Source organism: Colius striatus, chromosome 2 (assembly GCF_028858725.1).
Source record: "Colius striatus isolate bColStr4 chromosome 2, bColStr4.1.hap1, whole genome shotgun sequence".
NCBI lineage: Eukaryota > Metazoa > Chordata > Aves > Coliiformes > Coliidae > Colius > Colius striatus.
The window spans coordinates 45,269-69,993 of record NC_084760.1 but is presented as its reverse complement, the minus strand read 5'-3'; the positions used below and the strand labels follow the sequence as shown (position 1 = coordinate 69,993).

At 60.5% G+C, this 24,725-nt stretch overlaps 1 protein-coding gene across 1 annotated transcript; it reads right to left on the bottom strand.

Moving 5' to 3' along the window:
* Positions 1-3,527: 3,527 nt before the first annotated feature.
* LOC133625013 (leucine-rich repeat-containing protein 14-like) lies at positions 3,528-24,716 on the bottom strand. The gene is given in 6 exon segments (XM_061991360.1): positions 3,528-4,071; positions 5,137-5,252; positions 5,254-5,535; positions 14,792-15,031; positions 15,115-15,194; positions 24,683-24,716. Coding segments are annotated over 6 exon segments (1,284 nt in total). The 3' UTR covers positions 3,528-3,539.
* Between the last annotated feature and the right edge of the window lie 9 nt (positions 24,717-24,725).

The following is a 24,725-nucleotide window of genomic DNA, read 5'->3' as shown; positions in this document are numbered from 1 at the left end:
CCTCAAAAGCCCCCAAATCCCAACAATCCCCCTCAAATCCCCCCAGAGCATCCCAAAACCTCCCAAATCCCCCCCAAAAAGCCTCCATATTCTCTCCAACCCCCCCAAAAATGTCAAAATCCACCCAAACCCCCCAAAATATCCCCCCAAACAATCCCCAAAGTCTCCAAATCCCCTCAAATCACCCCAAAAAAACACAAAAGCCCCCCAGAAACCCCCAAATCCTCTCCAGTCCCTCCAAAATAAATCCCCCAAAAATCCCAAAATCCCCCAAATCCCCCCCAAAAAACCCCAAATCCCCTCCAACTCTCTCCAAAAGCAATCAAAATCCCCCCAACCCCCCCAAATCTCCTCAGAACCCCTCCAAAAAACCAAATCACCCCAAAATCCCTCCTCCCCATCACCATTCAGTAGCGTTTTAGCCTTAATTAGGGTCTTTAATTAGAGACTCATCTTTATTTGGGGTCTCATCTGTATTGGGGGGGCTGTGGAGTGGGGAGAAGATACTCTCATCCCCTTCATTGCCTTTGTAGGTGCCAAAACATCCTCCTCTCAACCTAATTTGCATATTAATCACCGCCTTAATTAACCACTTCCTGCCCTTAATTGCTCCCAGGCACTTGGTAACACTGATCCCTACTCACCCCCCCCCCCCCCCCCCCGTGTCCCGTCCCCCCCCCCCCCCCCCCCCCCCGTCCCCCAAACCTCCCTCAGCCCCTTCAAATCGCTTTCCCATTAAGGAACACCCCCCTTTCTCCGGTGTTAATTAGGGGAGGGTTAATTAACGAGGGTGTGAGGTTAATTAACGTTGCCTTCCTCACTCACCTGGAGCTGAACCCCGGCAGCCTCTATGGGAGGGTTCATTATGGAGAATTGGGGGTTAGTTAGGAGGGTTGGGGTTAATTAGGAGGGTGGGAGTTAATTAGGAGGTTTAGGGGTTAATTAGTGGAGTTACTTAGGGTCCATCCTGGCAGGTATCACCTTCCTCTTCCTCACTCCCTTAGCAGTGGTTGTTCTGAGCAGCTTTAATCATGAGAGGACTGAGGGTTGGAGGTTAATTAGGAGGGTTGGAGGTTAAATTAGGAGGGTTGGGGTTAATTAAGAGCACTGGGGGTTAATTGTGGGAAGGGGTTATCCCAGCAGACGTTGCCTTTCTCATCTTCTTCTTCCTCACCCTCCCTTAGAATCGCAGTGGTTGTTTTGAGGGGGTTAACCATGGGGGGACTGGGGGTTAGTTAGGGGGGTTGGAGGTTAATTAGGGGGATTGGAGGTTAATTAGGAGCACAGGGAGTTAATTCAGGGAAGGGGTTAATGATGGTTTATCCCAGCAGACGTTGCCTTCCTCCTCCTCATTTTCTTCTTCCTCACCCTCCCTTAGAACCGCAGTTGTTCCAAGGGGGTTAATCATGGGGACACTGGGGGTTAGTTAGGGGGGGCTGGAGGTTAATTAGGAGGGTTAGGTTAATTAGGAGCACACAGAGTTAATTGTGGGAAGGGGTTAATGATGGTTTATCCCAGCAGACGTTGCCTTCCTCCTCCTCTTCTTCCTCACCCTCCCTTCGCAGCCCCGCAGCGGCCGTTCCCAGCGGGCTAACCACGAGCGGCGATGCGGCTTAATTAAAAGGGGGGGCTGTTAATTAAGGAGAGGCGCGGGTTAATGAGGGTCCATCCCGGCAGACGTGACCTTCCTCACGTTCTTCTTCACGCGGCTGGAGCGGAACCGCAGCGGCCGCTACGAGCGCGAATTCCCGTTCGTGTCCCGCTGCGGCGCGGAGCGCAACCTCCTGCGCTGCGAGCACAGACCCATCGTCTTCACCCGCCTCCTGCCCCCGGCCGCCTCCTCCTCAGCCTCCTCCTGCTCCCGCCGCGCCGTGCTGTCGTTCTGCGGCGGCGGGGAGCGGCTGGCCGTGCCGCTCCGGCCCGAGGCGCTGGTGATGCTGCCGGAGAACGGGCGCTTGTACCACCCGGCGCCGGGCCGGGCGGGGGGCGCGGGGCCGGTGCGCTCGGCGCTGGCTCTGGAGTGAGGGTCCGGCTTGGAGTACGAGCAGGGGCCGGAGCAGCCCCCGACTCACTTTTGGTGGGAGGGGAAGAGGTATCGGCTCACGGGGGAGCTGGTGGAGCTGCTGCGGGGAGGGGAAGGGGCGGGGGAGGCGGAGAGCGGCGGGGCCGCGGGGCGGGGGTGAGGCTTGGAGGGGGTGGGAAGGGGCATTGCATGGCCCCGGGCGAGGAGGAGGAGGAGGAGGCAGAGCTGGTGCTCAGCCACACCGTGTGGCTGATGCTGTGGTGAGGTGAGCGTTGCTGGTGCCAGGGATGTGGGTGTTGTGTGTGGGTCCCCCCACTGTGATATTAAAGGTCTCTGGCAATTGAAATGAGCCTAGAGGTGATGGGTGCCACTGCAGCAGTGTGGGTGCAGCTGTGGAGAGGTTGGTGCTGCTATGGTGAGGTTGGTGCAGCTGTGGTGGGTGACACGGTGCTACTGCCACAGTGTGGGTGTCCCCACGGGTGCTGCCACGGTGACAGTGTTGCTGCCACACTGTGGGTGCCACTGTGGTGATGTTGGCTGGTGTGTAGAGGGAAGGGAAGTTCTTCAGAGGGATGTGGCCATGGGCTGAGGTTGCCCGAGGGCAAGGAGCCAGCAGCGTGCCCAAGGGGGCAAGAAGGCCAGTGGCAGCCTGGCTGGGCTGAGCAGTGGGGTGGCAGCAGCCCCAGGGCAGGGATTGTCCCCTGTGCTGGGCCCTGGGGAGGCTGTAGCTCCAGGGCTGTGCTCAGTGCTGGGCCCCTCACTCACTGCCACAGGGACACTGAGGGGCTGCAGCTCTAGGGCTGTGCTCAGTGCTGGGCCCCCTCACTCACTGCCACAGGGACACTGAGGGGCTGCAGGGAGAGGAGAAGATGCACTGGGAAGCTCTGGGCTAAATGAGGGTACCTGAGGCAAAGGTTCAGTCTGCAGAGAAGGAGGCTCAGAGGAGACCTGATCACTCTGACTCCCTGGCTGTGGCTGAGAGGGTCGGTCTCTGCTGCCAAGTTAAAAGCTACAGGCCAAGAGGAAAGGGGCTCAGGGTGCCCCAGGGGAGGTTGAGGCTGGAGCTGAGGCAGAACTGTTTCCCTGAGAGGGGTGTCAGCCCCTGTGCCAGGCTGCCCAGGGAGCTGGGGGAGTGCCCAGCCCTGGAGGGGTCCCAGAACCGTGGGGCTGAGGTGCTTGAGGGCCGTGGCTCAGTGGTGCCTGTGGCACTGTGGGGTCAGGGTTGGACTCCAGCAGCTCAAAGGGCTTTTCCATCTGTAATGATTCTCTGGTCAGTGCCCTGTGTGCCAGAACAGCAGCCAGCTCTCTCCTTGGTCCATTAAAAGCAGAAGAGCTCCATCCCCTCCGCTGAGCTCTGCCACTTCCTCCTGCCAAGCATCCCAGGAGGACTTGGGTTAATCAGGCAAGGTGGGGTTGGCTTTAATGAACTCACCATAACCGAGTGGCACAGCCCAGAGCCCGGCACAGCGCCCCGAGGTGAAGCTTCCCTGGGGGGGGGGGGGGGGGGGCGGGGATGCTACAAGCTGAAGTAGTCGATGGCTCCGTAGCGCTGGAGGCTGGTCGCCCACACGGCGTCTGCTCTACCCGCGCTCGCCAGCAGCCAGCACAGCTCCGCCGGGAAACCCTCCTCCCCCTGCGTGGGGGTGTGGTGGCCGGAGCCCCGCGGCGGCTGCGAGTAGCCCACGAGGCGCAGGTCGGGCAGGGCCGCGCAGGGCCAGGCCAGGCCGCCCAGCGCCGCCGCGCTCAGGGGGGTGCCGAGGAGACCGAGGCAGCGCAGGCGGCGGCAGCGGCGCAGCGCCGGCAGCAGCAGCTCCAGCTCCGCGTCCCCCAGCTGACACTCCAGCAGCTCCAGCTGCAGCAGCGAGCACGAAGCGGCTTCCAGCAGCGTCCGCAAGGGTTGCAGGAGGCTGGGGGACGTGAGGTTGTGGCCGCTCAGGTCCAGTTGGAGCAGGGAGGGCGCGTGGAGGCTCGAGGACAGGAAGATGAGGTCGGAGGGGAGCAGGCAGCAGAAGGCCAGCGCCAGACTCTCCAGGGGAGTCTGCAGCTCGCTGGGAGGACAGGGTGGGGTGGCAGAGTGAGTGGGGAACCCCCAAAGCACCCCCAAACCACCACGAGGCTCCCCCACCTCCAAATCCCCTGAGGCCCTCCCCAAACCAGCCACAGACCCCTAAAACCCTGAGGCTGCCCAAATTCCACCCCCAGGATCCCCCAAAATCCCTCAGCTCCCCCAAAGTCTCCCCCAACCCCCGTGAGGTATCCCCAAACCTCCTGAGACCAGACCCCTGAGCTGAGGCAGAGCTGCTCTGGGACTCCATCTCCTCCTAAGTGTAGACAGTTGCACAGTGCCAAACTGGGCAACTCCCCTAAAACCCCCTGAGCCAAGGCAGAGCTGCTGTGGGACTCCATCCCCTCTTAAATCTTTGCCCACAGGGTGTAGACAGTTCCCCAATGCCAAACCCCAACCCCAAAACACCCTGAGGCTGCCCAAAACATCTTCAGGCACCCCAAACCCCTCTTTTATGCCTCCCCTGAGCCGAGGCAGAGCTGCTGTGGGACTCCCATCTCCTCTTAAATCTTTGCCCACGGGGCAAATGCCAAACCTTCCCCCCAAAACCCCCTGAGACCAGCCCCCTGAGGTGAGGCACAGCTGCTGTGGGACTCCCATCTCCTCTTAAATCTTTGCCCACGGGGCAAATGCCAAACCTTCCCCCCAAAACCCCCTGAGACCAGCCCCCTGAGCCGAGGCAGAGCTGCTGTGGGACTCCATCCCCTCTTAAATCTTTGCTCACAGGGCAAATGCCAAACCTTCCAAACCCTCTCCCCAAAACCCCCTGAGACCACCCCCTGAGGTAGTGCAGAGCTACTGTGGGACTCCATCCCCTCTTAAATCTTTGCTCACAGGGCAAATGCCCAACCTTCCAAACCCTCTCCTCAAAACCCCCTGAGACCACCCCCTGAGGTAGTGCAGAGCTACTGTTGGACTCCAGCCCCTCTTAAATCTGCCCCCACAGGGTGTGGGTGATGCCCCAATGCCACCCCCCCCCACACACACACATTCCCTCCCGCTGCAGCGTGTGAAGGTTTTGGGGTCCCTCCCCCAGCGGGCAGCTTACCCCAGGAGCTGCCTGAGTCTCCCAGAAAGCCTGGAGGAGTACAAATCGAGTTCCTTGAGGGCAGGCAGGGCCCGGAGGTGAGCGGCCAAGCAGCGGATGCCGGCGTCCGTGCCCGGGGGCCGTGCGGCGCACGTCCACGTTGCTGTAGGGCAGCTTGAGGCTGCGCAGCGCGGGGAAGCGGCTGAGGTGAGGCAGCACTGCGCACAGCCCCGCCAGCCCCAGGTTGTTGAAGCGTAAAACAACTCTGCGGACGGCGGCAGGCTCCAGGGAGTCCAGCAGGCAGACGACGGTGGAGACGGAGAGCTCCTCGGCGTGGAAGTCGCGGCAGAGCAGGCGCAGGGGGGCGCAGGGCGAGCGGAGGGCGGCGCGCAGCAATAGGCGCGTAGCAATAGGGCACCCCTAACCCAGCCCCCATCAATAGGGCATCCTATAGCACCCCTAAGCCAGCCCCCATCAATAGGGCATCCTATAGCACCCCTAAGCCAGCCCCCATCAATAGGGCATCCTATAGCACCCCTAACCCAGCCCCCATCAATAGGGCATCTTAGAGCACCTCTAACCCAGCCCCCATCAATAGGGCATCTTAGAGCACCCCTAACCCAGCCCCCATCAATAGGGCATCTTAGAGCACCCCTAACCCAGCCCTCTATCTATAGGGCATCCTATAGCACCTCTAATCCAGCCCCCCATCAATAGGGCACCCCACAGCACCCCTAGATCTGCACCTCATCAATAGGGTACCCCTAACCCAGCCCTCTCTCAATAGGACCTCCCATAGCACTCCTAATCCTATCCCCCATTAATAGGGCACCCTATAGCACTCCTAACCCAGCTCCCCATCAATAGGGAACTCCAGGGCAGGACCCATGACCCACCCCTCTTAATGAGGGGTACCCCCAGCACCCCATAAAGGAAGCCTACAGCAGGATCTCCGACACCCCCCTTCCCTCCCTGGGCCCCCCTGTGCTGCCCTCACACCCCTCGACCGCCCTCAGCTGCCCTCACCCCCCCTCGATCCCCGGGGTCCCCTTCAGCTGCCCTCACCCCCCCCAATCCCCGGGGTCCCCTTCAGCTGCCCTCACCCCCCCCAATCCCCGGGGTCCCCTTCATCTGTCCTCAACCCCCTAATCCCCGGGGTCTCCCTCAGCTGCCATCATGCCCCCCAATCCCCGAGGTCCCCTTCTGCTGCCCTCACCCCCCCCAATCCCCGGGGTCCCCTTCATCTGTCCTCAACCCCCTAATCCCCGGGGTCTCCCTCAGCTGCCCTCACGCCTCCCCAATCCCCAGGGACCCCTCAGCTGCCCTCACCCCCCCCAATCCCCGAGGCCCCCCTCAGCTGCCCTCACCCGCACCCAATCCCTGGGAACCCCTCAGCTACCCTCACGCCCCCCCAATCCCCGGGGTCCCCCTCAGCTGCCCTCATGCCCCCCCAATCCCCGAGGCCCCCTTAAGCTGCCCTCACGCCCCCCCAATCTTCGGGGACCCCTCGGCTGCCCTCACGCCCCCTCAATCTCCGGGGTCCCCTTCAGCTGCCTTCACGGCCCCCAATCCCTGAGGCCCCCCTCAGCTGCCCTCACACTCCCCCAATCCCCGGGGACCCCTCAGCTGCCCTCACCCCCCCCCCCCAATCCCCGGGGACCCCTCAGCTGCCCTCACCCCCCCCCCCCCCAATCCCCGGGGACCCCTCAGCTGCCCTCACCCCCCCCCCCCCCAATCCCCGGGCACCCCTCAGCTGCCCTCACACCCCCTGTCCCCGCGGACCCCTCAGCTGCCCTCACACCCCCAATCCCCGGGATTCCCCTCAGCTGCCCTCACGCCCCCAGTCCCCGCGGACCCCTCAGCTGCCCTCACGCCCCCCAGTCCCCGGGGACCCCTCAGCTGCCCTCATCCCCCCCCCCCCAATCCCCGGGGACCCCTCTGCTGCCCTCACGGCCCCCAGTCCCCGGGGACCCCTCAGCTCACCTCCCGCCCGCCGCCCCGCTCCCGCCGGGCCCCTCACGGCCGCGCTTCCAGGCATTGGCACTGCACCCCGGCACCGCCCCTCCGCCAATCAGAGCGAGAGTTTCACCACGGAAGGCGGGCCCGGCGTCGTTACTAGGTGCCGCCTGCCATCCTCGCCCGCCCATTGGCTGCCGCCGTGTCTGTCATCGCTTCCTCCCTTCTTATTGGCTGAAGGGCGGCGGCAGCGGGAAGTTCGATCTGAGCCCCAGACGCTGCGGTCCCTGCGCGGCTCCGGGAGGTCTCGGATCCCCCCGGGCCGGGGAACGGCCCCGCTCCGCACGCCATGGAGCGGCAGCGGGAGGTCAAGGCCCTGCTGAAGAGCTGGGAAGCGGCTTTTCTCCGGGAGCAGCGGAGGAAGCCCGGCCAGGTGCCCGCTGCGGGGGGCGGGGATGGGGAGGGGCGGCGGGGCAAAGTGGGTTTTTAATGGGGTTCTGAGGGGAAAGGTGGAGTTTTGAGAGGAAAAGTGAGGGGTTTTGTGAATTTCTGAGGAACAAGTGGAATTGGGAGGAGCTTGGAGGGGAAAAGTGGGGTTTTGGTGGAGTGTTGAGGGGAAAAGTAGGGGTTTGGTGGACTTTAAGGAGAAAAGAGTGGGGTTGGTGGTCTGCTGAGGGGGAAAAGTGGAGATTTGTGGGGTTCTGAGGGGAAAAGTGGGGGTTTGGTGGGGTTTTGAGGGGAAAAGTGCTTTTTTGTGGGGTTCTGAGGGGAATAAAGGTTTTTGTAGAGCTTTAAGGAGAAAAGAGTGGGGTTGGTTGTGTGCTGAGGGGGAAAAGTGGAGATTTGTGGGGTTCTGAGGGGAAAAGTGCGGGCTTGGTGGAGTCTGGAGTGGAAAAGTGGAGGTTCGGTGGGGTTTTGAGGGCGAAAGTGGGTTTTTGATGGGGTTCTGAGGGAAAAAGTGGAGTTTTGAGAGGAAAAGAGGGGAGTTTGTGAATTTCTGAGGAACAAGTGGGAATTGGGAGGAGCTTGGAGGTGAAAAGTGGGCTTTTGGTGGATTTCTGAGATACAAGTGGGATTTGAGTGGAGCTCTGAGGGGAAAAGTGGGGGTTTTGTGGAGTGTTGAGAAGAAAAGGGGTTTTAGTGGAGTTGTGAGTGAAAAAGTGGCGATTTGGAGGATTTTTGAGGGTAAAAGTAAGTTTTTGATGTGGTTCTGAGGGGAAAAATGGGTTTTGGCAGAGTTTTGAGGGCAAAAGTGGAGGGTTTGTGGACTTCTGAGGAACAAGTGGGAATTTGGAGGAGCTTTGAGGGGATAAATGAAGTTTTGGTGGAGTTTTCAGATGAAAAGTGGAGTTTTGGTGGAGTGTTGAGGGAAAAAGTGGGGTTTTGGTAGAGCTTGGAGTGAAAAAGTGGGGGGTTGGTGGCTTTTTGAGGGTAAAAGTGGGGTTTTGGTGGGGTTCTGAGGGGAAAATGGGTTTTTTGTAGAGTTTTAAGGAGAAAAGAGCGGGATTGGTGGTCTGCTGAGGGGGAACAGTGGAGATTGGTGGGGTTCTGAGGGGAAAAGTGCAGGCTTGGTGGAGTCTGGAGTGGAAAAGTGGAGGTTCGGTGGGGTTTTGAGGGCGAAATTGGGTTTTTGATGGGGTTCTGAGGGGAAAAGTGGAGTTTTGGTGGAGTTTTCAGATGAAAAGTGGGGTTTTTTGTGGAGTGTTGAGAAGAACAGTGGGTTTTACTGGAGTTTGGAGTGAAAAAGTGGGGGTTTTGTGGAGTGTTGAGGGCGAAAGTGGGGGTTTTGTGGAGTGTTGAGAAGAAAAGGGGTTTTAGTGGAGTTTGAAGTGAAAAAGTGGGGATTTGATGAATTTTTGAGAGTAAAAGTAGGTTTTTGGTGTGGATCTGAGGTGAAAATGAGTTTTTGTGGGGTTTTAAGGGGAAAAGTAAGGTTCTGGTGGAGTGTTGAGGGCAAAAGTGGGGTTTTGGTGAGATTCTGAGAGGAAAGAATTGGGTTTTGATGGTGTTGTGGGGAGAAAGTGGGATTGTGGTGTAGTCTTGAGAGGAAAACTGGGTTTTGGCAGAGTTTTGAGGGCAAAAGTGGGGGATTTGTGGACTTCTGAGGAACAAGTGGGAATTAGGAGGAGCTTTGAGGGGGAAAGTGAAGTTTTGGTGGAGTGTTGAGGGAAAAAGTGGGGTTTTGGTGGAGCTTGGAGTGAAAATTGGAGGTTCAATGGGTTTTTGAGGGCGAAAGTGGATTTTTGATGGGATTCTGAGGCGGAAAATGGATTTTTTGGTGGAGTTTTAAGTGGAAAAGTGGAGGTTTGAGAAGAAAAGTGGGGATTTGGTGGACTTAAGAGGAACAAGTGGGATTTTGGAGGAGCTTTGAGGGGAAAAGTGGAGTTTTGGTGGGGTTTTTAGATTAAAAGTGTGGGTTTGGTGTATTTTTAAGGGCAAATGTGGGATTTTGTGGACTTTGGAGTGGTAAGGTGTGGGTTTGGTGGATATTTGGGGCAAAAGCGGGGTGTCTTGTGGTTCTGAGGGAAAAAGAGAGGGTTTGGTGGTCCACTGAAAGGAAAATGAGTTTTTGTGGAGTTTTAAGGGGAAAAGTGGGGTTTTGGTGGGGTTTTAAGATGAAAAATGCAGTTTTGGTGGAGATTTCAGATGAAAAGTGGAGTTTTGGCTGCCCTCACGCCCCCCCAAACTCCGGGGTCCCCTTCAGCTGCCCACACGCCCCCCAATCCCCGAGGCCCCCCTCAGCTGCCCTCACCCCCCCCAATCCCCGGGGTCCCCTTCAGCTGCCCTCACCCCCCCCAATCCCCGGGGTCCCCTTCAGCTGCCCTCACCCCCCCCAATCCCCGGGGTCCCCCTCAGCTGCCCTCACCCCCCCCAATCCCCGGGGTTCCCCTCAGCTGCCCTCACCCCCCCCAATCCCCGGGGTTCCCCTCAGCTGCCCTCACGCCCCCCAGTCCCCGGGGTTCCCCTCAGCTGCCCTCACCCCCCCCAATCCCCGGGGACCCCTCAGCTGCCCTCACGCCCCCAATCCCCGGGGTTCCCCTCAGCTGCCCTCACCCCCCCCCAATCCCCGGGGACCCCTCAGCTGCCCTCACCCCCCCCCCCCAATCCCCGGGGACCCCTCAGCTGCCCTCACCCCCCCCCCCCCAATCCCCGGGGACCCCTCTGCTGCCCTCACGGCCCCCAGTCCCCGGGGACCCCTCAGCTCACCTCCCGCCCGCCGCCCCGCTCCCGCCGGGCCCCTCACGGCCGCGCTTCCAGGCATTGGCACTGCACCCCGGCACCGCCCCTCCGCCAATCAGAGCGAGAGTTTCACCACGGAAGGCGGGCCCGGCGTCGTTACTAGGTGCCGCCTGCCATCCTCGCCCGCCCATTGGCTGCCGCCGTGTCTGTCATCGCTTCCTCCCTTCTTATTGGCTGAAGGGCGGCGGCAGCGGGAAGTTCGATCTGAGCCCCAGACGCTGCGGTCCCTGCGCGGCTCCGGGAGGTCTCGGATCCCCCCGGGCCGGGGAACGGCCCCGCTCCGCACGCCATGGAGCGGCAGCGGGAGGTCAAGGCCCTGCTGAAGAGCTGGGAAGCGGCTTTTCTCCGGGAGCAGCGGAGGAAGCCCGGCCAGGTGCCCGCTGCGGGGGGCGGGGATGGGGAGGGGCGGCGGGGCAAAGTGGGTTTTTAATGGGGTTCTGAGGGGAAAGGTGGAGTTTTGAGAGGAAAAGTGAGGGGTTTTGTGAATTTCTGAGGAACAAGTGGAATTGGGAGGAGCTTGGAGGGGAAAAGTGGGGTTTTGGTGGAGTGTTGAGGGGAAAAGTCGGGGTTTGGTGGACTTTAAGGAGAAAAGAGTGGGGTTGGTGGTCTGCTGAGGGGGAAAAGTGGAGATTTGTGGGGTTCTGAGGGGAAAAGTGGGGGTTTGGTGGGGTTTTGAGGGGAAAAGTGTTTTATTGTGGGGTTCTGAGGGGAATAAAGGTTTTTGTAGAGCTTTAAGGAGAAAAGAGTGGGGTTGGTTGTGTGCTGAGGGGGAAAAGTGGAGATTTGTGGGGTTCTGAGGGGAAAAGTGCGGGCTTGGTGGAGTCTGGAGTAGAAAAGTGGAGGTTCGGTGGGGTTTTGAGGGTGAAAGTGGGTTTTTGATGGGGTTCTGAGGGGAAAAGTGGAGTTTTGGTGGAGTTTTCAGATGAAAAGTGGGTTTTTTTTGTGGAGTGTTGAGAAGAACAGTGGGTTTTACTGGAGTGTGGAATGAAAAAGTGGGGTTTTGGTGGAGTGTTGAGAAGAAAAGGGGTTTTAGTGGAGTTTGGAGTGAAGAAGTGGCGATTTGGTGGATTTTTGAGGGTAAAAGTAGGTTTTTGGTGTGGTTCTGAGGGGAAAAATGGGTTTTGGTGGAGTTTTAAGGAGAAAAGAGTGGGGTTGGTTGTCTGGTGAGGGGGAACAGTGGAGATTGGTGGGGTTCTGAGGGGAAAAGTGCGGGCTTGGTGGAGTCTGGAGTGGAAAAGTGGAGGTTCGGCGGGGTTTTGAGGGCGAAAGTGGGTTTTTGATGGGTTTCTGAGGGGAAAAGTGGAGTTTTGAGAGGAAAAGAGGGGAGTTTGTGAATTTCTGAGGAACAAGTGGGAATTGGGAGGAGCTTGGAGGTGAAAAGTGGGCTTTTGGTGGATTTCTGAGATACAAGTGGGATTTGAGTGGAGCTCTGAGGGGAAAAGTGGGGGTTTTGTGGAGTGTTGAGAAGAAAAGGGGTTTTAGTGGAGTTGTGAGTGAAAAAGTGGCGATTTGGAGGATTTTTGAGGGTAAAGGTAAGTTTTTGGTGCGGTTCTGAGGGGAAAAATGGGTTTTGGCAGAGTTTTGAGGGCAACAGTGGGTTTTACTGGAGTTTTGAGGGGAAAAGTGGGGGTTTGGTGGAGTTTTGAGGGGAAAAGTGTTTTATTGTGGGGTTCTGAGGGGAATAAAGGTTTTTGTAGAGCTTTAAGGAGAAAAGAGTGGGGTTGGTGGTCTGCTGAGGGGGAAAAGTGGAGATTTGTGGGGTTCTGAGGGGAAAAGTGCGGGCTTGGTGGAGTCTGGAGTAGAAAAGTGGAGGTTCGGTGGGGTTTTGAGGGTGAAAGTGGGTTTTTGATGGGGTTCTGAGGGGAAAAGTGGAGTTTTGGTGGAGTTTTGAGAGGAAAAGTGGGGGATTTGTGGACTTCTGAGGAACAAGTGGGAATTTGGAGGAGCTTGGAGGGGGAAAACTGGCATTTTGGTGGAGTGTTGAGGGAAAAAGTAGGGGTTTGGTGGACTTTTGAGGAACAAGTGGGGGTTTGGAGGAGCTTTGAGGGGAAAAGTGGGGGTTTTGTGGAGTGTTGAGAAGAAAAGGGGTTTTAGTGGAGTTTGGTGTGAAAAAGTGGCGATTTGGTGGATTTTTGAGTCTAAAGGTAAGTTTTTGGTGTGGTTCTGAGGGGAAAAATGGGTTTTGGCAGAGTTTTGAGGGCAAAAGTGGAGGGTTTGTGGACTTCTGAGGAACAAGTGGGAATTTGGAGGAGCTTTGAGGGGATAAATGAAGTTTTGGTGGAGTTTTCAGATGAAAAGTGGAGTTTTGGTGGAGTCTGGAGTGGAAAAGTGGAGGTTCGGTGGGGTTTTGAGGGCGAAATTGGGTTTTTGATGGGGTTCTGAGGGGAAAAGTGGAGTTTTGGTGGAGTTTTCAGATGAAAAGTGGGGTTTTTTGTGGAGTGTTGAGAAGAACAGTGGGTTTTACTGGAGTTTGGAGTGAAAAAGTGGGGGTTTTGTGGAGTGTTGAGGGCGAAAGTGGGGGTTTTGTGGAGTGTTGAGAAGAAAAGGGGTTTTAGTGGAGTTTGAAGTGAAAAAGTGGGGATTTGATGAATTTTTGAGAGTAAAAGTAGGTTTTTGGTGTGGATCTGAGGTGAAAATGAGTTTTTGTGGGGTTTTAAGGGGAAAAGTAAGGTTCTGGTGGAGTGTTGAGGGCAAAAGTGGGGTTTTGGTGAGATTCTGAGAGGAAAGAATTGGGTTTTGATGGTGTTGTGGGGAGAAAGTGGGATTGTGGTGTAGTCTTGAGAGGAAAACTGGGTTTTGGCAGAGTTTTGAGGGCAAAAGTGGGGGATTTGTGGACTTCTGAGGAACAAGTGGGAATTAGGAGGAGCTTTGAGGGGGAAAGTGAAGTTTTGGTGGAGTGTTGAGGGAAAAAGTGGGGTTTTGGTGGAGCTTGGAGTGAAAATTGGAGGTTCAATGGGTTTTTGAGGGCGAAAGTGGATTTTTGATGGGATTCTGAGGCGGAAAATGGATTTTTTGGTGGAGTTTTAAGTGGAAAAGTGGAGGTTTGAGAAGAAAAGTGGGGATTTGGTGGAGTGTTGAGGGGAAAAGTGTGGTTTTAGTGGACCTTGGAGTGAAAAAGTGGAGATTTGGTGGGTTTTTGAGGGCAAAAGTGGGTTTTTTGTGGGATTCTGAGGAGAAAAAGGGTTTTTTGTAGAGTTTTAAGGAGAAAAGAGGGGCGTTGGAGTTCTGCTGAGTTGGAAAAGATGCAGATTGGTGGGGTTCTGAGGCACCAGTGGGATTTTGGGGGAGCTTTGAGGGGAAAAGTGGAGTTTTGTTGGTGTTTTCAGATGACAAGTGTGGTTTTAGTGGAGTTTGGAGTGAAAAAGTGGGGGGTTGGTGGATATTTGAGGGCAAAGGTGGGTTTTTGATGGGGTTCTGAGGGGAAGATGGGTTTTTGTGGAGTGTTGAGGGGAAAAGTGGTGCTTTGGTGGGCTTCTGACAAAAAAGTTGGGCTTTGGTGTAGTTTTGAGGGGAAAAGTGAGCTTTTTGTGAGTTTTGAAGGGAAATGTTGGGGTTTTGTGGAGTTTTAAGGGGGAAAAAGTGGGATTTTGGTGGAGTTCTGAGGGGAAAATTGGGGAGGTGATTTGAGGGGAAAAAAAAGTAGTGTTTTTGTGGTGGTGTTTGGACAAAAAGATAGAATATTGGGGTTTTGGTGGTGAAATCTCTGCCAGGAGGCTGCAGCGAGCTGGAGGTCGGTCTCTGCTCCCAGCTAGTGAGTGACGGGCCAAGAGGAAAGGGGCTCAGGGTGCCCCAGGGGAGGTTGAGGCTGGAGCTGAGGCAGAACTGTTTCCCTGAGAGGGGTGTCAGCCGCTGTGCCAGGCTGCCCAGGGAGCTGGGGGAGTGCCCAGCCCTGGAGGGACCCCAAAGTCCTGGAGCTGAGGTGCTGAGGGCTGTGGGTCAGTGGTGGCTGTGGCAGGGTGAGGGCTCAGGGCTGGGCTCCTGCAGCTCAAAGGGCTTTTCTAACCCAAATGATTCTGTGGTTTGCTCCCTGCAGCTGTGGCATCATCACAGATGCCAGTCCTGGGTCGCTCAGCACCATCTGCTGCCACGGCCTCCGCGGCCGCTACGTCACCGTCACCATCCTGGGCCGGGAGGAGCAGTTCACTCTCTGTGAGGTCGAGGTCTACACTGTCCACCCCGAGCCATGAGGGGCTTTTAAGGGGGACAAGGTGAGGAGTTTCCCCCCTGGCACCAGGACCCGCTGACATCAGATGCCCCTGGAGGCTCCCTGTCGTCAGAACCACCCTAATAAACATCTCCACGGGGCCTTTTTGTGCATCACCATCCCCATCCCATAGGCTCCAGAGGACCATGGCATCACCATCCCCACCCCGTGGGCTCCACAGAACCATGGCATCACCATCCCCACCCCGTGGGCTCCACAGGACCATGGCATCACCATCCCAACCCCACGGGACCTCCAGCCTCTTTCCATCACCACCCTTGAGGCCCATGGGGTTCCACCATCCTCATCCCCACTCTGTGGCTCCCCAGGACCTGTGGTGGCCACCTCGGGGTGGGGGTGGCCGTGGGAGGTCACTGACTCGCCCGTGAAGCCTTTGGAGATGGAGTGGAAGGAGGTGAGTTCCACCGAGTCCAGGTAGGGCGGCCCCATCTCTGTCAGCACCTTCCTGAAGGAGTGGAAGGCCGAACCCTCAGCATACACGTTGTCCTGGTACACCTGGAGGAGGGGGGAAACTGGTGGGGTTACCTAGATGTTGGGGTCCACCTCACATACCCCCCGAGTCTGAGGGTCCCACTCACCTCGTCAGCCATGAGGAAGAGCCTCTCCTCGAAGGCGAATTTGATGACGGCCTCAATGCACTGACGGCTCTGGACCTGCCCTGGGAGGGGGGAGAAGGGGGGAGGTTGGCATAGCGGAGTGGGGGGGTCCAGTCCCACTCCCACCATGGGTTTGGGGGGCCCAGTCCTGCTCCTGATGGGTTTTGGGGGGCTCAATCCCTTTTCCTGATAGGTTTGGGGGCCCAGTCTTGCTCCCTATGGGTTTGGGGTATGGGCTCAGCCCCACTCCTGATGGGTTTTAGGGGACTCAGTCTAGTTTCCCATGGGTATGGGGGGGCTTAGACCCCCTCTCCTGATAGGTTTGGGGGACCCAACCTGCCTCCCTATAGATTTGGGAGGAGAGTCATCCCCACTCCTGATGGGTTTGGGGGGGCTTAGCCCCTGCTCCTGATGGGTTTTGGGGCCTTCACCCCACTCCTAATGGATTTGAGGGGACTCAGTCCCACTTCCTATGGCTTTTGGAGGGTCTCAACCCAGTTCTTGGGTATGTTTTGGAGGTCTTAGTAGGACCAGTAAAGCACTGGGGGTCTCAGAATGGGACTGGGAGGGCACTGGGAGCTCACAGCCCTGGTACCAGAAGTCCCATCCCAACCTCAGGGTCCCATCCCAGCCCCAGGGTCCTATCCCCAGGGTCCCATCCCAGTCCCAGGATCCCATCCCATCCCTGATATCCCACCCCTGGGGTCCCATCCCACCCCTGGGGTCCCATCCCACCCCTGGGGTCCCATCCCATCCCTGAGGTCCCATCCCAGTCCCATCCCATCCCATCCCTGGGGTCCCATCCCATCCCACCCCTGAAGTCCCATCCCTGGGGTCCCATGCCAACCTCAGGGTCCCATCCCACTCCTGGGGTTCCACCCCTGGGGTCCCTTCCCAGTCTCATCCCACCCCTGGAGTCCCATCCCAGTCCTATACCATCCGACCCCTGAGGTCCCACCCCTGGGGTCCCATCTGACCCCTGGGGTCCCATCCAGTCCCTCCCCACCCCTGGGGTTCCATCCCACCCCACACCTGGGGACCCACCCCACACCTGGGGTCCCATCCCATCCCACCCCTGGAGACTCATCCCACCCCTGGGGTCCCATCCCATCCCACCCCTGGGGTCCCAACCAGTCCCATCCCATCCCACCCCTGGGACCCCATCCCATCCCATCCCACCCTGGGGCCCCATCCCATCCCATCCCACCCCTGGGGCCCCATCCCACCCCTGGGGTCCCATCCCATCCCATCCCACCCCTGGGGTCCCATCCCATCCCACCCCTGGGGTCCCATCCCATCCCACCCCTGGGGTCCCATTCCATCCCACCCCTGGGGTCCCAGCCACTCCCATCCCATCCCACCCTTGGGGTCTCATCCCATCCTTGAGGTCCCATCCCACCCGTGGGATCCCATCCCATCCATCCCATCCCACCCCTGGGGTCCCATCCCATCCCACCCCTGGGGTCCCATCCCATCCCACCCCTGGGGTCCCATCCCATCTCACCCCTGGGGTCCCATCCCAACCCCTGGAGTCCCATCCCACCCGTGAAGTCCCATCCCTGGGGTCCCATCCCAACCTCAGGGTCCCATCCCACCCCTGAGGTCCCATCCCACCCCTGGGGTCCCATCCCATCCCACCCCTGGGGACCCATCCCAACCCTGGGGTCCCAGCCAGTCCCACCCCACTCCTGGATTCCCATCCCAGTCCTATCCCATCCCACTCCTGAGGTCCCACCCCTGGGTTCCCATCCCACCCCTGGGGTCCCTTCCCATCCCATCCCTGAAGACTCATCCCACCCCTGGGGTCCCATCCCATCCCACCCCTCGGGTCCCCTCCCATCCCACCCCTGGGGTCCCATTCCATCCCCTCTCATCCCACCCCTGGGGTCCCATCCTAACCCTGGGGTCCCATCCAGTCCCATCCAATCCCATCCCATCCCACCCCTGGGGAGTTATCCCACCCCTGGGGTCCCATCACATCCCATCCCACCCCTGGGGTCCCATCCCATTCCACCCCTGGGGTCCCATCCCATCCCAACCCTGGAGACCCATTGCACCCCTGAAGTCCTATCCTTGGGGTCCCATCCCAACCTCAGGGTCCCATCCCACCCCTGGGGTTGCATCCCACCCCTGGGGTCCCATCCCAGTCTCATCCCACCCCTCGATTCCCATCCCAGTTCTATCCCATCCCACCCCTGGCGTGCCATCCCACCCCTGGGGTCCCATCCCATCCCATACCTGAAGACTCATCCCACCCCTGGGGTCCCATCCCATCCCATCTCACCCCTTGGGTCCCATCTCACCCCTGGGGTCCCATCCCACACTTGGGGACTCATCCCACCCCTGGAGTCCCATCCCATCCCACCCCTGGGGTCCCATCCCATCCCAACTCTTGGCTCTCATCCAGTCCCATCCCATCCCACCCCTGGGGTCCCATCCCACCCCTGGGGTCCCATCCTTACCCACCCCTGATGTCCCATCCCACCCCTGGGATCTCATCCCATCCATCCCATCCCACCCCTCGGGTCCCCTCCCATCCCACCCCTGGGGTCCCATTCCATCCCCTCCCATCCCACCCCTGGGGTCCCATCCGAACCCTGGGGTCCCATCCAGTCCCATCCAATCCCATCCCATCCCACCCCTGGGGTCCCATCCCACCCCTGGGGACTCATCCCATTCCTGGGGTCCCATCACATCCCATCCCACTCCTGGGGTCCCGACCCATCCCACCCCTGAAGTCCCATCCCACGGTCCCATCCCATCCCACCCCTGGGGTCCCATCCCATCCCACCCCTGGGGTCCCATCCCATCCCACCCCTGGGGTCCCATCCCATCCTACCCCTGGGGTCCCATCCCACCACTGGGGACGCATCCCACATCTGGGGTCCCATCCCAACCCTGGGGTCCCATCCAGTCCCATCCAATCCCATCCCACCCCACCCCTGGGGTCCCATCCCACCCCACCCCTGGGGTCCCATCCCACCCCTGGGGTCCCATCCCATCCCACCCCTGGGGACTCATCCCAGCTCTGGGGTCCCATCACATCCCATCCCACCCTTAGGGTCCCATCCCATCCCACCCCTGGGGTCCCATCCAGTCCCATGCCATCCCACCCCTGGGGTCCCATCCCATCCCTGATGTCCCATCCCACCCCTGGGATCTCATCCCATCCATCCCATCCCACCCCTGGGCTCCCATCCCACCCCTGGGGTCCCATCCAGTCCCATCCAATCCAATCCCATCCCAACCCTGGGGTCCCATCACATCCCATCCCACCCCTGGGGTCCCATCACATCCCATCCCACCCCTGGGGACTCCTCCCAGCCCTGGGGTCCCATCACATCCCATCCCACCCCTGGGGTCCCATCCAGTCCCATCCCACCCCTGGGGTCCCATCCAGTCCCATCCCACCCCTGGGGTCCCAGCCAGTCCCATCCCATCCCACCCCTGGGGTCCCATCCCATCTCACCCCTGAGGTCCCATCCCACCCATGGGGTCCCATCCAGTCCCATCCAATCCCATCCCACCCCACCCCTGGGGTCCCATCCCACCCCTGGGGTCCCATCCAGTCCCATCCCACCCCTGGGGACTCATCCCATCCCACCCCTGGGGTCCCATCACATCCCATCCCACGCCTAGGGTCCCATCCCCTCCCAAACCTTGGGTCCCATCCAGTCCCATCCCATCCCACCCCTGGGGTCCCATCCCATCCCACCCCTGGGGTCCCATCCCATCCCAACCCTGGAGACCCATCCCATCCCTGGGGTCCCATCCCAACCTCAGGGTCCCATCCCACCCCTCGGGTTCCATCCCTGAGGTCCCATCCCACCCCTGGTGTCCCATCCCACCCCTGTGGTCGCATCCCAACCCTGGGGTTCCCAGCCACTCTCATCCCATCCCACCCTTGGGGTCTCATCCCATCCTTGAGGTCCCATCCCACCCGTGGGATCCCATCCCATCCATCCCATCCCACCCCTAGGGTCTCCTCCCATCCCACCCCTGGGGTCCCATCCCATCCCACCCCTGGGGTCCCATCCCATCTCACCCCTGGGGTCCCATCCCATCTCACCCCTGGGGTCCCATCCCAACCCCTGGAGTCCCATCCCACCCGTGAAGTCCCATCCCTGGGGTCCCATCCCAACCTCAGGGTCCCATCCCACCCCTGAGGTCCCATCCCACCCCTGGGGTCCCATCCCATCCCACCCCTGGGGACCCATCCCAACCCTGGGGTCCCAGCCAGTCCCACCCCACTCCTGGATTCCCATCCCAGTCCTATCCCATCCCACTCCTGAGGTCCCACCCCTGGGTTCCCATCCCACCCCTGGGGTCCCTTCCCATCCCATCCCTGAAGACTCATCCCACCCCTGGGGTCCCATCCCATCCCACCCCTCGGGTCCCCTCCCATCCCACCCCTGGGGTCCCATTCCATCCCCTCTCATCCCACCCCTGGGGTCCCATCCTAACCCTGGGGTCCCATCCAGTCCCATCCAATCCCATCCCATCCCACCCCTGGGGAGTTATCCCACCCCTGGGGTCCCATCACATCCCATCCCACCCCTGGGGTCCCATCCCATTCCACCCCTGGGGTCCCATCCCATCCCAACCCTGGAGACCCATTGCACCCCTGAAGTCCTATCCTTGGGGTCCCATCCCAACCTCAGGGTCCCATCCCACCCCTGGGGTTGCATCCCACCCCTGGGGTCCCATCCCAGTCTCATCCCACCCCTCGATTCCCATCCCAGTTCTATCCCATCCCACCCCTGGCGTGCCATCCCACCCCTGGGGTCCCATCCCATCCCATACCTGAAGACTCATCCCACCCCTGGGGTCCCATCCCATCCCATCTCACCCCTTGGGTCCCATCTCACCCCTGGGGTCCCATCCCACACTTGGGGACTCATCCCACCCCTGGAGTCCCATCCCATCCCACCCCTGGGGTCCCATCCCATCCCAACCCTTGGCTCTCATCCAGTCCCATCCCATCCCACCCCTGGGGTCCCATCCCACCCCTGGGGTCCCATCCTTTCCCTCCCCTGGGGACCCATCCCACCCCTGGGGTCCCGTCCCAGCCCTTGGTGCCGCAGGGTACCGGTGGGGCTGCCGGAGTTGATGATGCACAGCACCCGTGTGCAGCAGTGCCGGCGGCCCTCGGCCAGCGCCCGCCGCAGCTCACTCAGCGCCAGTGCCCAGCACCGTTCCTCGTCCAGGTAGTAGCCGAGCTGCAAGGCCCCCAGCTCGGCGATGGTGGCCGAGTACAGCGGGTACTGCAGGATGGGCATCAGCACCCGCGTGCGAGAGGGCGCCGAGCCCGTCACCAGCAGCTTCAGGATGGTCTGAGGGCATTGGCATGGCATGATGGAGGGTGACGGGGGGCTGCGGACACGATGGGGGGGGGACACAGGGATGGTGAGGGGACACAGGGATGGTGAGGGGACACGGGGATGGTGAGGGGAGAAGGGGATGGTGAGGGGAGAAGGGGGTGGTGAGGGGAGAAGGGGGTGGTGAGTGGCACAGTGTGAGCACAGGGATGGTGATGGTACACGGGAGGGTGAGGGGACATGCGGCTGGTGAGGGGACACGGGGGTGGTGAGGGGATAAGGGCATGTTGAGGGGACACGGGGATTGTGAGGGGACACGGGGGTGGTGAGGGGAGAAGGGGATAGTGAGGGGAGAAGGGGCTGGTGAGGGGACACGGGGCGGGTGAGGGGACATTGGGCAGGTGAGGGGACACGGGGGTGGTGAGGGGACAAGGGCGTGGTGAGGGAAGAAAGGGATGATGAGGGGACACGGGGGTGGTGAGGGGACACGGGGATGGTGAGGGGACACGGGGGTGGTGAGGGGACACGGGTGGGGTGAGGGGACAAGGGGATGGTGAGGGGAGACGGGCATGGTGAGGGGAGAAGGGGAGGTTGAGGGGAAAAGGGGGTGGTGAGGGGACATGGGGCAGGTGAGGGGCCACGGGAGTGGTGAGGGGACACTGGGATAGTGAGGGGACACTGGGATGGTGAGGGGACAAGGGAGTGGTGAGGGGAGAATGGTATGGTGAATGGACACGGGGATGGTGAGTGGACAAGGGGATTGTGACGGGTACAGTGTGGGCACAGGGATGGTGAGGGGAGATGGCGAGGGGAGATGGGGATGGTGAGGGGAGATGGGGATGGCGAGGGGACATGGGACTGGTGAGGGGACACAGCGGGTGGTGAGGGGAGAAGGGGAGGTTGAGGGGACAAGGGGGTGGTGAGCGGACAAGGGGGTGGTGACGGGGCGCGGGGCATGTGCGGGGACACGGGGGTGGTGAGGGGACACGGGGATGGTGAGCGGAGAAGGGGATGGTGAGGGGACACGGGGATGGTGAGGGGACATGGTATGGGCACAGGGATGGTGTGGAGCACGGTGTGGGCACAGGGATGGTGTGGGACACTGTACATGGACAATGAGGGGACATTGTGTGGGCACAGGGATGGTGTGGGGGCACAGTGTGGGCACAGGGATGGTGAGGGACATGGTGTCGGCACAGGGATGTTATGGGACATGGTGTGGGCACATTGATAGTGAGGGGACACAGTGTGGGCATAGGTAAGGTGGGGGGACACGGTGTGGGCACAGGGACAATGAGGGGACACGGTGTGCGTACAGGGATGGTGAGGGGACATGGTGTCCGGGCACAGGGATGGTGGGGGGCCACAGTGTGGGCACATGGATTGGGAGGGGCACAGTGTGGTTATAGGGATGGTGTGGAACATGGTGTGGGCACAGGGATGGTGTCGGACATGGTGTGGGCATAAGGATGGTGTGGGACAAGGTGTGGGCACAGCGATGGCGTGGGACACGATGTGGTCACAAGGATGGTGTGGGACTCGCTGTGGGCACAGGGATGGTGAGGGCACACTGTGGGCACAGGGACAATGAGGGGACACGGTGTGGGCACAGGGATGGTGAGGGGACATGGTGTGGGCATAAGGATGATGTGGGACAAGGTGTGGGCACAGCGATGGTGTGGGACATGATGTCGGTACACGGATGGTGTGGGACACGGTGTGGGCACAGTGACAATGAGGGGACACGCTGTGGGCACAGGGATGGTGTGAGACATAGTGTGGGCACAGGGATGGTGAGGGGCACAGTGTGGGCACAGGAACAATGAGGGTCCCATCCCAGTCTCATCCCACCCCTAGGGTCCCATCCCAGTCCTATCCCATCCCACCCCTGAGGTCCCACCCCTGGGATCCTATCCCATCCCAACCCTAGGGTCCCATCCAGTCCCATCCCATCCCATTCCATCCCACCCCTGGGGACTCATCCCACCCCTGGGGTCCCATTCCATCCCATCCCAACCATTGGGTCCCATCCCACCCCAACCCTGGGGTCGCATCCAATCCCACCCCTGAGGTCCCATCCCACCCCTGGGGTCCCCTCCCATCCCACCCCTGGGTTCCCATCCCATCCCACCCCTGGGGTCCCATCCCATCCCACCCCTGGGGTCCCATCCCATCCCACCCCTGTGGTCGCATCCCACCCTTGGGGTCCCATCCTAGTCTCAATCCACCCCTGGAGTACCATCCCAGTCCTATCCCATCCCATTCCATCCCATCCCACCCATGGGGTCCCATCCCATCCCACCCCTGGGATCCCATCCCATTACATCCCATCCCACCCCTGGGTCCCATCCCACCCCTGGGGTATCATCCCATCCCAACCCTGGGGTCCCATCCAGTCCCCTCCCACCCCTGGGGACCCCTCCCACCCCTGGGGTCCAATCCCACCCCTGTGAACCCATCCCAACCCTGGGGTCCCATCCAGTCCCATCCCATCCCACCCCTGGGGTCCCATTCCACCCCTGGGGTCCCATCCCATCCCACTCCTGGGGACTCATCCCACCCCTGGAGTCCCATCCCAACCCTGGGGTCCCATCCAGTCCCATCCCAACCCTGGGGTCCCATCCCACCCCTGAAGTCCCATCCCTGGGGTCCCATTCCAACCTCAGGGTCCCATCCCACCCTTGGGGTCCCACCCCTGGGGTCACATCCCACCCCTGAGGTCCCATCCCACTCTCGTCCCACCCCTGGAGTCCCATCCCAGTCCTATCCCATCCCACCCCTGAGGTCCCACCCCTAAGGTCCCATCCCATCCCATCCCTAGGGTCCCATCCAGTCCCATCCTATCCCATTCCATCCCACCCCTGGGGTCCCATCCCGTCCCACCCCTAAGGTCCCATCCCATCCCAACCCTAGGGTCCCATTCAATCCCATCCCATCCCATTCCATCCCACCCCTGGGGTCCCATCCCATTCCACCCCTGGGGTCCCATCCCATTCCACCCCTGAGGTCCCATCCCACACCTGGGGTCCCATCCAACCTCTGGGGTCCCGTCCCATCCCATCCCACCCCTGGGGACCCATCCCAACCCTGGGGTCCAATCCAGTCCCATCCCATCCCACCCCTGGAGTCCCATCCCATCCCACCCCTGGGGTCCCATTCCACCCCTGAGGTCCCATCACACCCCTGGGGTCCCATCCCATCACACCATTGGGGACTCATCCCACCCCTGGGGACTCATCCCACGCCTGAGAACCCATCCCACCCCTGGGGTCCCATCCCACCTTTGGGGACTCATCCCACCCCTAGGGTCCCATCCCATCCCAACCCTGGGGTCCCATCCAGTCCCATCCTAACCCTGGGATCCCATCCCACCCCTGAGGTCGCATCCCACCCCTGGGGTCCCATCCCATCCCAGTCCTGGGGACTCATCCCACCCCTGGGGTCCCATCCCACCCCTGGGGACCCATCCAGTCCCATCCCACTCCTGGGGTCCCATCCCATCCCACCCCTGGAGTCCCATCCCACCCCTGGGGTCCCATCCCACCCCTGGGGTCCCATCCCATCCCACCCCTGGGGACCTATCCAACCCTGGTGTCCCATCCAGTCCCATCCCAGCCCTAAGGTCCCATCCCACCCCTGGGGTCCAATCCAGTCCCATCCCACCCCTGGGGTCTTATCCCACCCCTGAAGTCGCATCCCTGGGGTCCCATTCCAACCTCAGGGTCCCATCCCACCCTTGGGGTCCCACCCCTGGGGTCATATCCCACCCCTGGGGTCCCATCCCAGTCTCATCCCACCCCTGGAGTCCCATCCCAGTCCTATCCCATCCCACCCCTGAGGTCCCACCCCTAAGGTCCCATCCCATCCCAACCCTGGTGTCCCATCCAGTACCATCCCATCCCAACCCTGCGTTCCCATCCCGTCCCATCCCAACCCTGGGGTCCTATCCAGTTCCATCCAATCCCACCCCTGGGGTCCCGTCCCAGCCCTTGGTGCCGCAGGGTACCGGTGGGGTTGCCAGGGTTGATGATGCACAGCACCCGTGTGCAGCAGTGCCGGCGGACCTTGGCCAACGCCCGCCGCAGCTCACTCAGCGCCAGTGCCCAGCACCGTTCCTCGTCCAGGTAGTAGCCGAGCTGCACGGCCCCCAGCTCGGCGATGGTGGCCGAGTACAGCGGGTACTGCAGGATGGGCATCAGCACCCGCGTGCGAGAGGGCGCCGAGCCCGTCACCAGCAGCTTCAGGATTGTCTGAGGGCATTGTCATGGCATGATG